Source organism: Rousettus aegyptiacus, unplaced genomic scaffold (assembly GCF_014176215.1).
Source record: "Rousettus aegyptiacus isolate mRouAeg1 unplaced genomic scaffold, mRouAeg1.p scaffold_m13_p_7, whole genome shotgun sequence".
Classification (NCBI taxonomy): domain Eukaryota; kingdom Metazoa; phylum Chordata; class Mammalia; order Chiroptera; family Pteropodidae; genus Rousettus; species Rousettus aegyptiacus.
Window position 1 is genome coordinate 93,061,403 of NW_023416310.1, and position 13,260 is coordinate 93,074,662.

Here is a 13,260-nt window from a genome sequence, read left to right on the forward strand (position 1 = left end):
CCTCCAGCATGCTGTTCGGGCGTCAAGTGTCTTGATAGCTTTGAATGAATTATGAATGAACATTGTCATAATCACACTTTATGACTGGGGGTGGGGGTGGAAAAATGGATTTTGGTGAAATTCAAACAAAACCTGGCTATTGGAAACTTCTCAGAGATCCCCAAAGCAACGAGCAGTTGGGTTTGTTTACTCTCTGTTCCCCATCCTCCGTGCATTTTCCATGCACTGGGTTGGCTGTAGAACAACAGAAGTGAAAGACCAAAAATATAATCAAGAAGGCTTTCCTTGTCCTACTACCTTTGAGATAAGAAACAAGAAGAACCAAAGAAGATTAAACAATGCTAAGAATGATTAGGTAGTCTCAGGAATCCACCAAATTTCAGTTAAATGATTGCTTCCCACAGAAACTTCTATCTGGGGAATCCCTGGCAGCACCCCTTTGAAACATAGCTAGATAATCTAACTGCTGGCACACACAAATCCAACCTCCAAGTGGGTATGATATGAACAAATAAGATCTTTCTTACCCCATCCATGTGGATTCTGATATTAGGCACGAGCCGGAAAGGGCTGGACTGCAGACTTCTGAGGCTAGTCCTGCTTTTCCTGCTGTCCTGTGAGGCCAGCACGCCGGGCCTGCGAAAGGAGCCCCCTCTCCCCGAGCTCTGGCCCGAGCGCACACCATCCAGAAGACGCACGAGCAGCAGGTTGGCCGGCAGCGCCTCGATGCTGCAAAACACCAAGGTCCTGCATTCGGGGCACCTCAGCTCCTTGTGGGCCTTGAAAATCCTCTGGAGACATGGTTTGCAGAAGGTGTGCTGGCAAGGGAGGACTTTGGCCGTGACATCGAGCTTTTCAAAGCACACGGGGCACGCCAGAAGATCAAGTAACGTCACATCATCCATCTTATTTTAAAACTCCAGTCCTGACCTGGAGGGGCAGGGTCCACATTGTAGGGTCAGCAGAGCCAAGGGGGCAGAGCTGGTGGTCTCTTGAGAGTGTCAAAATTCCTGCCTGTTTGAAGGAGAAAGGAAGAGAGGAAAAAAAAAAAATGTGACTGCTCAGAGAGATATATCCCACCTACATGGAGGCAGTGTCTCATAAGGCAGTTTGCAAGTACTTTGTTCCAGCACTCAAGTTTCAAATGACTCATTCTGATTCAGTGCTAGCAGGTATAAGACCCAACTCCTGCCTGCTGGAGGACCCGAGGGGGCATTTAGCACAGCGACTGACTGACTACTTCTTCATTGCCTCTCTGTGTGGAAGGCAAGAGCAGGGAGACGACACCAGCCTGCTGAAACGGAATACCCCCTGCTCCCCTCTCCCAGCCAGGGCGCAAGGGGGGTCCTTTACCCACCTCCAGACAGTCTCCATTCGCAAGTCAAAGTCCCCTCGGAAGCAATTTCTGCGAAGCTAGCCACTATCCTTCTTTCCCTAGATTTCAGTTTATCTATCATCTGCAGTACATGCAGGCAAGTTAAGTTTATGTGGAAAAGTTTATCTGAATCTCATGCAGATGTAGAAATATTTCCTTCACGGTGCATCTTCCCCCATCATCTTGTTCTAGCAATATGCCAAAAAAAAAAAAAAGAAAAGAAAAACTTCTCCTAAAAACCTATTTTCGATGACAGAGACAATAGCCTCAAAAACAATATTCCTCCCACATGACAAAGTCTCGCAGCTTGTTTAGTTACATTGACAATTATTCTTAATGTCAATGGAAGCAGATAGGAATTCTGAACTGTGGTTACAACCTGAAAAAACCAAGATGTAGCAGCATATACAGGTGTGTGTGTGTGTGTCTGTGTGTTCGGGGGGGGGGGGGGGGAGGGCGATGCGGTTGTCCCTGTTCCAGAAACTTTCCTTTTGGATGTCTGAAAAGAAGTCACTTAGTTTAGAAAAGTCTCCTGGGAATAGGTCAACTGTCCCTCACAAGTGCCAAGGCTTAAATGAACACAGCAGCCCGGGAAGGTTCAGCAGGAGAGCGGGTGGCCCCACTAGGAAGCAAAGCAGACGCGGCACGCCAGGATGAGAGATGGCGCCTCACCTTCCTGAGACAACTCTCCAAAGATGTCAGCGCTGGGGACGTGTTCGGGGCCACTAACCTTGAGCTTGTAATCCCAGCTGAGTTCAGCTCAGCACGAGCCTCTGCTTGGCCTGGCTCCCTCCAACTTGCTGCCTTTTCGCCAAGAGCCTCACTGCCGCTGCCGCTGCCGCTCAGAAAACTTTAACAACTCCAGTCTTACCCATTTCAAGGGATCGCCTTACCCAGCCCTATTAACCCTTTCACCGCTGGGCGGCCAGCAGCAGATTTGAGTTCACTCTTTACTACGGAGCCTTCCTTTAGGTAACAGATTATAAGGGGCAAAATATGTCAGCCTCTAAGGCCAAGTATTTAATTTATAGGCTTACCTTTCTCATTCTCTCTCCCATCCAAGAAATGAAACATGCTCAGTTATAAACATGCAAATGTGATAGTGTTTATTTTAAACCTTTATAAGGATTTCCTGAAAAGGTCAAAGATATTAATGGTAGCGAGGATAACAAAGATAAGCTGGTCACCTAAAAGTACTGCTCATTAAAAATCATACTCAATCCTTGAATTTAGAGATTTGAGGGTGGACTTTAGTGATCTTTCCGTTCAATCTCTTTAAGTTTTAAAAAAAAAAGTGTCGTGGTACTACATACACATCTTTGAAAATTCGAAGCACAGGAGGGCTTTACAATAAGGAAAAACAATGGTCCCAGCTCTCCCCCTGCCCCCTATTCACTGGAGACTTATATACTTATATTACTTATAATAATAATACTCATATTATTACTTCTTGATTTATCAATAAAATATTTCATGTAAAGTTGCCAAGGTTTAATAAAATAAATAATAATAATAGTATTACTTAATACCAGAGTAGTCCTTGTCTGTGCCAAGCACTATTCTAAATACTTTACCTTTATTAACTCATTTAATCCTTTTAGCAAACCCATGATACACTACTCGCTTCTTTACCTTCATTTTACAAAGGTGAAAACTGAGACAAAGAGAGGTTAAATCATTCATCTCAGGAGTGACAGCTAGCAAGAGGCAGGTGGTCTGTGCTCTTAACTACCATGTCATAGGTGATACAGCTTTAAGGGGAGGAGAGATGGTTGAAGGGAGCTACACCTCATCTGAAATGGCAGGAAGTCAAAAGATAATGACAAGATAATGACCCACATTTACTAATCAACTTATTTTGCAGATGAGGCAGCTGTGCCCAGCGATCAAGAGTTGCCCAGGGAGTTAAGGGCAGAACTGGGACTAGAAACTGGGCTTTCTTTTCTACTGTATCTTCCTTCTCAACATAAGGGTGACACTCCTTTATAATGCAGAAAGCACTTTGATATAACTCCTTGAGCAAATCTTAAGAGGGGGGGAAAAAAGGCCTGAGAACAGATTGTGGTGGTTCACTTATTTTTCAAAGTTCTTCCATTTTAGTTCTGAAAAATCAAACATGCGTGAAGCCCAAAACAAGGGAGAGCTTTAGGATGGAGCAAAGTCAACTGTCATCTAAGCACAGAGGCCTAATTTGGATATGTGTCAATTTCAGAGACGGTTTTTAACTTTTTATTTTCAATCTCCCTTTTATGGAGGGTTTTTTGAGCTTCGACAACATCACATTCCATTCTGTTGCCCGTCTCTAATTAATTTCCACTTTTATAGAGTCCGTGCTCGTCAGGAAGCCCCTCGTGGTGTGAGGCCCTTGCTGTCCCTCTCTCTGTTTCCCACTTGATAAAGCCGCGCTCTCTCCTTTGTGAGCTGCCCTGCATCCTCTCACCTTCTAGAAAGGTCTGCTCCAGTGCCAGAACTCTTGCTGTGAGGGTAGAGAACACACTCCTTCTTCCCTGCTCTTGTTCTCAAACACACTTTATCTCCCTTAGATGCCTAAAACTGCACCTCTATGCACATGCACACACATGCTTGCATGAGGACACATATGTAATCTTAACAGTAACATTGATGGAGCACTTGCTGTGTACCATGGACAAGTGCCAAGACTTTAAACAGATGATCTCATTAAACCCTACCAACCACCCAATGAGGTAGGAGCTGTAACTTTCCTAAGGTTACAAAGCTTACCACCTGAACCCAGGTTGGTATAATTCCAGGACCTGCGTTCTTTACCATGATTACTTCTCATTGTATAGAGTCATGTGCCTGTCATAAGTATACCCATATACCTATGTTGTATAAGTCCATACACATTTATGTATATTGTCCATATTGGACACACCAGCTGATACCAGGGCCAGCTCAAAACAAAATGATGAAGTCAAAGGAGCACAAGCTCTCTATAACCTGCCTAATCTCATGGCTCATCCATGCTCCTGTCTGGACAGTGGTCTCAAAAAGCTTCAAACCCTCGCATCCCCGAGAAAACAAAATAAAACCCAGCTCTGTCCCAGAAAGGCAGGATAGAGTCCGTCAGTGGGCTGCTCCATGCTAGCATATTTGGCAATTGAAGATGCAGTGGAATAGAATTGCAATGGTAGACACTAGTGGAGGGCAGAGAAAGTTTACACTGTAAGTTTAGCACTTCTCAAATCACACACCCTGTAGGTGGTCCCCAACTGCACTACCTGCATATGAGGTTAGCCTTGGTGGAAATTTGAGGAGAAAATTTCTTTTGAAGTTTTTGAAAGAGAGTTTTAAATGGGGATTTACCCTGGCTTACCCAAATGCTACTTTGGCATCTAATGAGACGAACATCTAGTCCTCAAAAATAAACAAAAAGGTGACCTAGGCACACCTCCTCAGACTCAGGCCACCCCCCCGCCATGACTCCCACCCCATAATACTCCTGTTTGTATTTGTACTGTTATGTAGTGATTATAGACTTTTTAAATACCTGTGTGACATTTATGAGCTTCTGCTGCTTGTATTTACAAGTATCTCTTGATTTATGTAAAAAAGAAAAAAAGCAAAGCTGATCATATTGTTTTCCTTTTCAAAACCCTTCAGTAGGTTCCCACTGACCGTAGGAAAAAATCCAAATCTTTTTCCTCAGGCCTGACACGATCTGCCTCCTGCTCACCTCTCCTGCTTCGACTTACCCACACGTCTCCCCCTCACTCACCCACTCCAGTCCCACGGGTTTTTGCTCTTCACTCGGGGCAGTTCAAGTTTTTGTGCCACAGGGTATTTGTTCATATGCTTCTTTCCGTCTGCAATTCACTTCCTAGTTACACTCTTCCTCCTCCTCTATTCCTAATTACACCTCCACCTTTGCTTTTTTCACCCCCTCCTCTGTAAGTTTCAGCTTAAATGTCACTTCCTCAGAGAAGCCTTCCTTGATTCTCACGACTAGGTTTATGATCCTACTCTTCTCTCTCACATCATAATTCAGTAATTATGTTATAATTATTTCATGCTTGATTCCCCCAAATACACTGTAAGCGCCAAAAGATCAAGGCAAGGCACTTACGTGTTCATAAGTCATATCTAACATGGTAACTTGCATGTGGTTGATGCTTAATAAATGATTTTAAATGGGTTTATGGATGAACTGTATTTTTAAGAAATTGTGTCTGAGCAGATGTACATTAAACTGTTGATAATGACTTTAAACTGGACAGCTCTTTGGTGCCACTTTGAATGTTCTCGGCTCCATCTGTTACATAGGCTAAGAAGTTTTACTAGATTCAGGCAGATGTTACCTGGCAGTGTCTCTCCTTGGGACCCTGCCATATAGCTCTTGCCTCCTGCCCCAGAGCTTCTCTGACAATGCAATGTGGGACACCCAAGGGAACTTGCTCCACGCTCACCTGTACAGGATCCAGAAATGTGGACCATCTTCGACTAATGAGTAATAAATGCTTCCCCTTTTTAGCCTTCGGAATAGACACTCTTGAGATTTCATAAGGTTAGCAAGGTTCTGTGGATGAGTACCATTCTCCCACTGGGTGCCTAATGCAATAATGCATCCTTGTATTGTCTCTCCTTCATTCCCTGTATCACTCCTTCATCCCTAACCCCTGATCCCAAATAAATTACCTTCATGTAAGCAAGACTTGGTCTTGGGCTTAAATAATTTTATCCAAATTTAAAATTAAACCAAAAAACAAAAGTACAATTTTTGTCAATCACATGTATTTATTTTAGTTATAATTTCATTTGACTGGCTCTTAACCCTTCGGTGGTCTCTGTATCTTTGCCATAAAGTTAATCATTTATAAAATTACCCTTATGTCCACCAAAGGGAGTTCAGGAAATCTAAAGCATTATTAACTGCAGGGATCATGAAGACTCTCTTGACTGTCATTGAACTCCTGTTGTTCTCTTCCCTCAGTACCTAGTAGAAATTTGGACGCATGTTTTAAAATATTTAAATGGAGTTATATTATCTGATTCCATGATGCTGAATTTGCCCCTGTGTTTTAGTTTGCTAATGATACTGGGAAACCTTTGGAACTATTCAAGGAGAGGAATGATTTGAGGAAAGTGGGTACGTTTCCAATAATGGAAATGTGAAGGAAAGCAGAATGGCAGAGGTTGAATGCCTATTAGACAATCTTTCCTTCTTTGAAAGATACATACAGGCCTGGAATATATGTATCTTGTCAGGAGGATGTTTGCAGGTGACAAGTAAACTTTAGAGTATTCCTATGCAATCACCAGACCCACAGTAAAGTGACTCAAACTCCTGGTAAGGATAAAAAGCCATCTCACATTTTCTGGAGATGCTTATGGGCCTTAAGTTTAGTGAAAACAGTATGAACCAAAAGTTAAGAGCATGGTTTTGGAGTCTAACAGACCTGGAGTTTAACAGCTTTGTCAGTTAGTCACTAGATAGATCACTTGTGCAAATTACTCCATTCTTCTGTCCCTTGGGTTCTTCATGTATAAAATGAGGTTACTAATAGGACCTACCTAATTGAGTTGTACTGAGGAGTCAATTAAATGATGTATAAAATAAATGCTTAATAGATGTAGGTTCCTTTCACCTTTTTTCTTTTTTATAAACAGATCACACAAGAGAACCAAGAGTCAGATGGCTCTTACTCTAACTCAAACTCAACCCAAAGGAGAACATGCTAGGCTCTAATCATCAAAATGCTTTAATGCAATGTATCCCTAACCTCAGTCATTTGCATCCTATCTTAATTCTGTTGGCCATAGTCACATGCTTTTTCAAATGTTGAATTATTATTTCTTTCGTTGCTGAAATAAATTCATTTTAAAAAGAAACTCTAAAAATACTTCTGTAAATGGAAAACCAGTTTCATTTGCTACTATTTGAAGGTGAAAGTAAATGCACATTTAATTAAAACAATATGATGTCATTAAATTCCAGTTAAATGCTATTGCCTGCCTGAACTTGAGGCCTGAGCAATTTGTTAGAAATGGAGGATTAGCAAGTGTTGGAGAGGTATTAAATACTAGGCTTAAACTGAAGTTTCACTTTGATATAATCAGAGGAGTGAAGGAAAAATGAGGAACTTTCTCTTTGTGTGGTTTGTGTTATTCGTTTTGTGTCGAGGTACCCCAGGCTTTGGGAAACCATTCTGGTGTATCACAAAGGAACTGGGATGACTGTGGAGAACCAAAAGGAGGGCAGAACTTACCCCTTTTCTGCTCCATAAACAACCACTGCTGTATCTGGTTGAGAAAGTCTTATCTGCATTTTTTTTCCTCTTGATTTTCAATAAAAGACAGCAGTCTACGAAATATAGTTGTATTCCTCCTTCTACAGAAGATTAGAAGGGAGTTCAAAAGGCAGCCATGTAAGAGAAAGGAGGAAAGTAAGTAAGAATGCATCTTACCAGTCTATTAATATTTAAAAAATAATCCAGCTGGTCAAATCCAAGTGAAGTTTGTAGTCTATTACATTGTCCCTAGTTTTTATAACCCAATGTTGTTATATAAGATGTTATCACTGGGGGGAGTGTCGGTAATAGGTGCGAGGGACTTCTTTGTACCAATATTGCAACTTCTCGTGAGTCTATAATTATTTTGAAATAAAGAAGTAAAAAAAAAAAAAAATAGATATACATAGCCAAAGCCTTACACATATGTCCCTACTCTTTGACCCTTAAATACCATGTCTAAAAAACAAATACCGTGTCTAGAAATTTATACTAATTAACAGATATATAGTCAAATTAAAAACATCTTTAATGTCCAACAATAGGAGAGTGGATAAATAAATGATTATATATATATATATATATATATATATATATATATACACACACACACACACATATATATATATTTACTATTAAAATGATAGTGGAGATGTATTATTTAATGACATGAAGAACATTCACAATTAAGCGAATATAGAAACTTGCAAGCTGTATAAGCCCAGGTTACTTAGGAATGAATGATACATAGACATATAACATTGAGACTATAGAAGAATGTATGCCAAAATGGCTTCAGGACTTAATAGTCAATATTAATTTTTTCATTTTGCTCACATGTATTTGGAACTTTTCTACAAGGAACATGTCATTGGTGTAATAAATTTTCACAGATAATAAAAATAGCTTAAAATCATTATAGATTTACTAGAACATTTAAAATGGGGATGGGGCAGGTTAAATCCTATACACTAATAGCTTATGCATTACATTGATAAGACAGTCATTAAAAAGAAAACTAAATTGCAAAGCTCTGAAACTGCTGTAAGTACACGTTAATCCATAACAGACACTGCACCTTCCACGAGAAAAGGGCTGAGATCAGGCACTTTTCTCCTAACCGGTCTTTTTACTCTTTCTTTACCATTTCCTTTCTGATGAAATCAGTAAATATTTTGAATCAAAACCATTAACAGGATACAACCTTAATTCTTATTAAACTCAGGGCAAGTCTGTGCAAAAGCTAAAAATTTGCCTAGGCTATTGGGTAACCACAATCTTGTACTTTTGATCACAGATGGGAAAGTTGCAAAACTCAGTAATTCCCTAAATACCATAATTAGTCCTAGATGTCTCTCTTCATAGGTAGGTCTTCTAGGGTAATATCAAATAGGTGAGAAACAAAGGTCTTCCTTTTTTTTTTTTTTTTTTTTTTAAGAATTGGAATTATTTTCCAAAAACTAATTGTAAATGACAGTTGTCAAGTCAATTAGACATTTTTGGGGGGCTCCATAATGGTGCTTATTATATAGTAATTATATAATACTATATGTTATTTACTCTCTTGTCCTTATAAATTGTTTCCCTCTTCCACATAATCTTTGCTCCATGGTGCAGGAACCATGTCTGTGTTGTTCATTTGTGCCTGACACAAGTAACTGCTTAATAAATATTTGCTGAGTGATGAGGCTGACTCATTTGTGTTTGGAATTCGTACTGAATTCCTGGTGAGAAAGCAGACATCCTTTGGAAACTCACCTCTACCACTAACAGATCTGTGACCCTAGGTGTTCAAAAGCTCTAAGCCCAATCTGTAAAAACACTATCAGTAATATGTACTTCTTGCCTTGCCATAAGGAATAAACTTCCTAATATGTGCTGGCAGCACTTAGAACAGTGTCTGGTGCTAATACTTGAAAGGTATTAGCTGGCAAGAGCATAAGTGTTTAAGGGCATAAGCTCTGAAGTCACAATGCCTGTGCCATCTTATTAAAGAAGAGTGTGACCTAGGGCAAGTTGATTAAACACTCTGTACTTGGTTTTCTCATCTGTAAAATGGGAATAATAACAGCACTTACTACACAGGATTACTATGAACCTCTGCTGAAATGATGTTTGTAAAATGCTTCAAAGAGTATGACACAGTAAATGCTCAGTAAAGGTTAACCATTAACCTCTTACCAGGCCTCTTATTATCTATTGTACTGCACCTAAAGTACAGTTTAAAACTGAGCCCAACTCATGGCTTCTTTTCTCGAAGGGGTTGTTCATTCCGATTTGGCCATTTTATGACTGTCAGCCCACTGACTCGCTGCCCAGAGGCTGGTGTGGTGTTGGGTACTGCAGCACCCTGTGGAACTTTAAGAGAGGGCGGGGTTGGCTATTATGTCAGAAGAAATAATAACAATACTTTTTTTGTGCCAGATTCTGTGCAAAGAACTATAACTCTATTATTACCCTCTTCTTAACAGATGAGAAAACAGGATTTGAGAGGTTATTGTTTTGACCCAGCTAGTGCTTGGGGAAATCAGGACTTAGGCCCAGGCAATCCATACTCTTAACTTTCAAGTCATCCCATTTTAATATTTATCATATTAAAAAGAGGCTTTTTTCATCAATACCTTATTGAAATTTTGATCCAAAATTTTCATCTTTAGTTCCTTTCAGCAGAGCCCGATCAAACAAACGTTGGAAACATAAGCAGGTTCCATATAGTAACATCAGGTTAATCTACAAGAAACAGAAAGGGAAATAAACTTGAAAGAAATGGAGGGAGCATAAAGGGTACTTCTTTTTTAGATAATAAGAAATTCCACAAAACTAAATAAAGACTAGTCAATATATTTGGGTAAAAATCATTTTGGTTTTTAGTAACAAATGGAAAACCTCATAAATATAACCAGAATTAGCTCGTTTTGTTTTCATGCCCTATTTATGACTGTGAGTTAACTTTTCAGCTAGAATTCTAAAATATATTTATTTGTACTTCTAGGGCTGGCTCTTCCATTTGCAATATTCTTTTTGTGACAATCAGCTCTGGGTAGACTAGGAGTATAGGAATATGGTCATTGATGGACAGTTCATCTCTCAACGTCCCTCTCCAACCTCAATCACTCCTTGCCCCTTGCTTGGGGCTAAAAATGGCTTGGATTCTAAACCAGCTTCAGCTTTATCTATTGGAATTTAAACGTGTGGTCCCTTACATTCAGTAATTTCACATTTAGAAGTTTATTTAAGAGAAATGCCCACAAATATATGCAAGGGCATTTACTGTTATATTGTTTATAATCGAAGATAAATGGAATGAATCTAAATATTCATCAGGAAGTGTGTGTTGGCATGGTTATAATGGAAAAGAGAAGACTGTAGGCAGTGCTTATAATATAATATTATAGAAGGGTTTTTATAAGGGTAGACATTAATGTTTGGAAATTCAAATGCATATTGGGGCCAGACTGGTTTTATAAACGGATCAGGAAGGGTCTACGACAACCTTGAGAGTACACCCTATGTGAAAGCAACTGGCACCACAAAGATTCAGCTAATCATTGCTAATGGGGTGGCAGATCTTTGGATTTTCCAAGAAAAGCTGTAAATTATGGAACCTTTCATGTTATTGTGTGATAGTATCTTTACTATACCACCACCTTCAAGTTCCATGAAAATATCTCAGTTATGTGAACCTTGATTATTACTTTGTGTCAACTAATAGAGATCTTTAAAAAAAATATATCATATGTGGTGACCTGTGAACTGGATTTTTCTTGCAGGCTCACTGCATACTAATCTCTAAAATACTCTTAGCAATGGCTGTCTCTGGAGAATCATATTACAGCCAGTATCAGAGTTAGCCCTTCTACTGTCTATACCGTACATTGGTTTATTTTTGAGGTTCTCTCTCCGCACGCCCCCTTCCCCCACCGGGATAAGAACTAGTTTACTGGTTGAGATGAGGTGAAAGGCAAGGGGCCTACACCCACGAAGAGCGAGGGCAAGGACCTCCCCAGTGACCTAGAAATCCATATCCTGGACTAGGTCTTGGGGGTAGGCCTTTTATTGATCCAAGGTGAAGGAGAATAGATGGCTGTTGGAAATGTGCAGGTCCATGGTGTTCTCCTATGAGGAGAAACCCCTGAATTGCAGCCGTGCCTAGCAGGGCCCTGAGGTACATGGGGACAACCTTGACCACCATGAGACACTTGATCCATGCCTGGCCTGGGGCCGCAACTCCACCACTAAGACTCAGAGGGTGTAGCATGGCAATTATGTGCTTTCTTTTATGGGGAGGATCAGATCCGCCACTAAGGGCCGCAGGGGGAGCAGGCCTCCTTTCTTGTCCTTGGGGACCTCACCATCCAGCCCATAACCACTGTCAGGGAGGAGCTCCTCACCCACACCAGGTACATGTGGCAGTGCCCCAATCTCTGGGCCCAGAGCTGCTGCCCCACCCTCCACAGAGATAGGCTGATACCCACCCCCATCCAGGCAGCTCAGACCGTTCCGTACCAGCCTATCTCTGTCATGCCCCTGGATATTGTCCCGCCCCCTGATTTTGACCCCATTAGCCATAGGCCCCTCAGGCAGAAGACAGTTTGCTGGAAGACTTGGTGGCTCTGGTAGAAGGCAGTCACCTGAACTCCCACTCTGAGCAGGGGCAGCCGCGATGCGAAAGGGGAGAGATTGAGAGTGTAAGGGGTCGCATCGCCCCAGCCCCTCCCATGCCACAGCTGGGACTCACCTTCCCCTGACAACAACAGTCACCTCGGTGGGTTTCCAGGCGGTTCCAAGTTTGGACAGGGAGCAGGGATATCTAAGTTGGGGCTCAGCAATAGCTGAGGGAGGTGCGTAGCGGCCACAGCCAGGCTCGAGGGTCCACATCTGGGAATGGAGCCAAGACCGTGTCACTCAAAACTCCAGAATATTTTCCTGGGTATCAGAGGTACTGCATCTGAAATTGATGTCTAGAGGGGTACCGGGAACAGGAAAGCGCCAACTCCTGTAGTCGCAAACTCGTAGATTTTGCGCAGGCCGTCGGGGGTCCTTGCTCCCTTCAAGGCTACACACAACGCCTCCTTCCGGTTCGGAGCAGACCGGAAGTTCCTCTTCCGGGTCTGCGCATTGGGCTCATCCTTTCAGGAGCGTAGGCACCGCTGATCTTGGCTGTGGCCTGGACAAAGCCGCAGTCCCGTTGCACGTCCCACCTCAGGCGGTGCTTCCAAGGGATGAGGAAGCGCGTGCAGCTCAGGGCTGGCCATGCAGCGGCCGCCAGCTGCTCTGAGTCCAGCTGCGACACCAGCCAAGGTAGGTTCTGAGTCTTTGAGGTTCGCATGGTCGGGTATAGAGGGTCGGGGCGCGCAGGCAGCTGGGGCCCACCCTGTCTGGCTTCCCGGTAACTCTCAAACTCCGGCCGCACGCCCCATATCCTGTCAGCGGAGCTTTAGCGCGATGGGGCTTTCTTTTCTACCTACCGCTTTTATAATAATAATAATAATAATAATAATAATAATAATAATAATACATATATAAAACATACTTATACAGGCCTTATGCCAGGAAAGTCTGAACCAAAGCGAGTTCTTAGACCATTTAGACTGGAACCAGTTTCAGGATTTTAGCCTACCTTTGGTTTTGTTATGG

General features: G+C 41.8%; 1 protein-coding gene and 1 pseudogene across 4 annotated transcripts in view; both read right to left on the reverse strand.

Moving 5' to 3' along the window:
* The window catches only part of SH3RF2 (SH3 domain containing ring finger 2), a 115,121-nt gene extending 107,389 nt beyond the window's left edge, over positions 1-7,732 (reverse strand). For 2 of the 4 annotated variants that reach the window (XM_036224811.1, XM_036224814.1), the window contains exons 1-2: positions 2,106-2,214; positions 528-1,014 (exon numbers count right to left, since the gene is read on the reverse strand). In XM_036224811.1, the coding sequence (XP_036080704.1) occupies positions 528-905 (378 nt within the window). In that variant the 5' untranslated portion in view covers positions 906-1,014; positions 2,106-2,214. The other 2 variants (XM_036224812.1, XM_036224813.1) reach the window with 2 other exon arrangements.
* Positions 7,733-10,244: 2,512 nt separating this feature from the next.
* LOC118604977 lies at positions 10,245-12,952 on the reverse strand (annotated as a pseudogene).
* Positions 12,953-13,260: the final 308 nt, after the last annotated feature.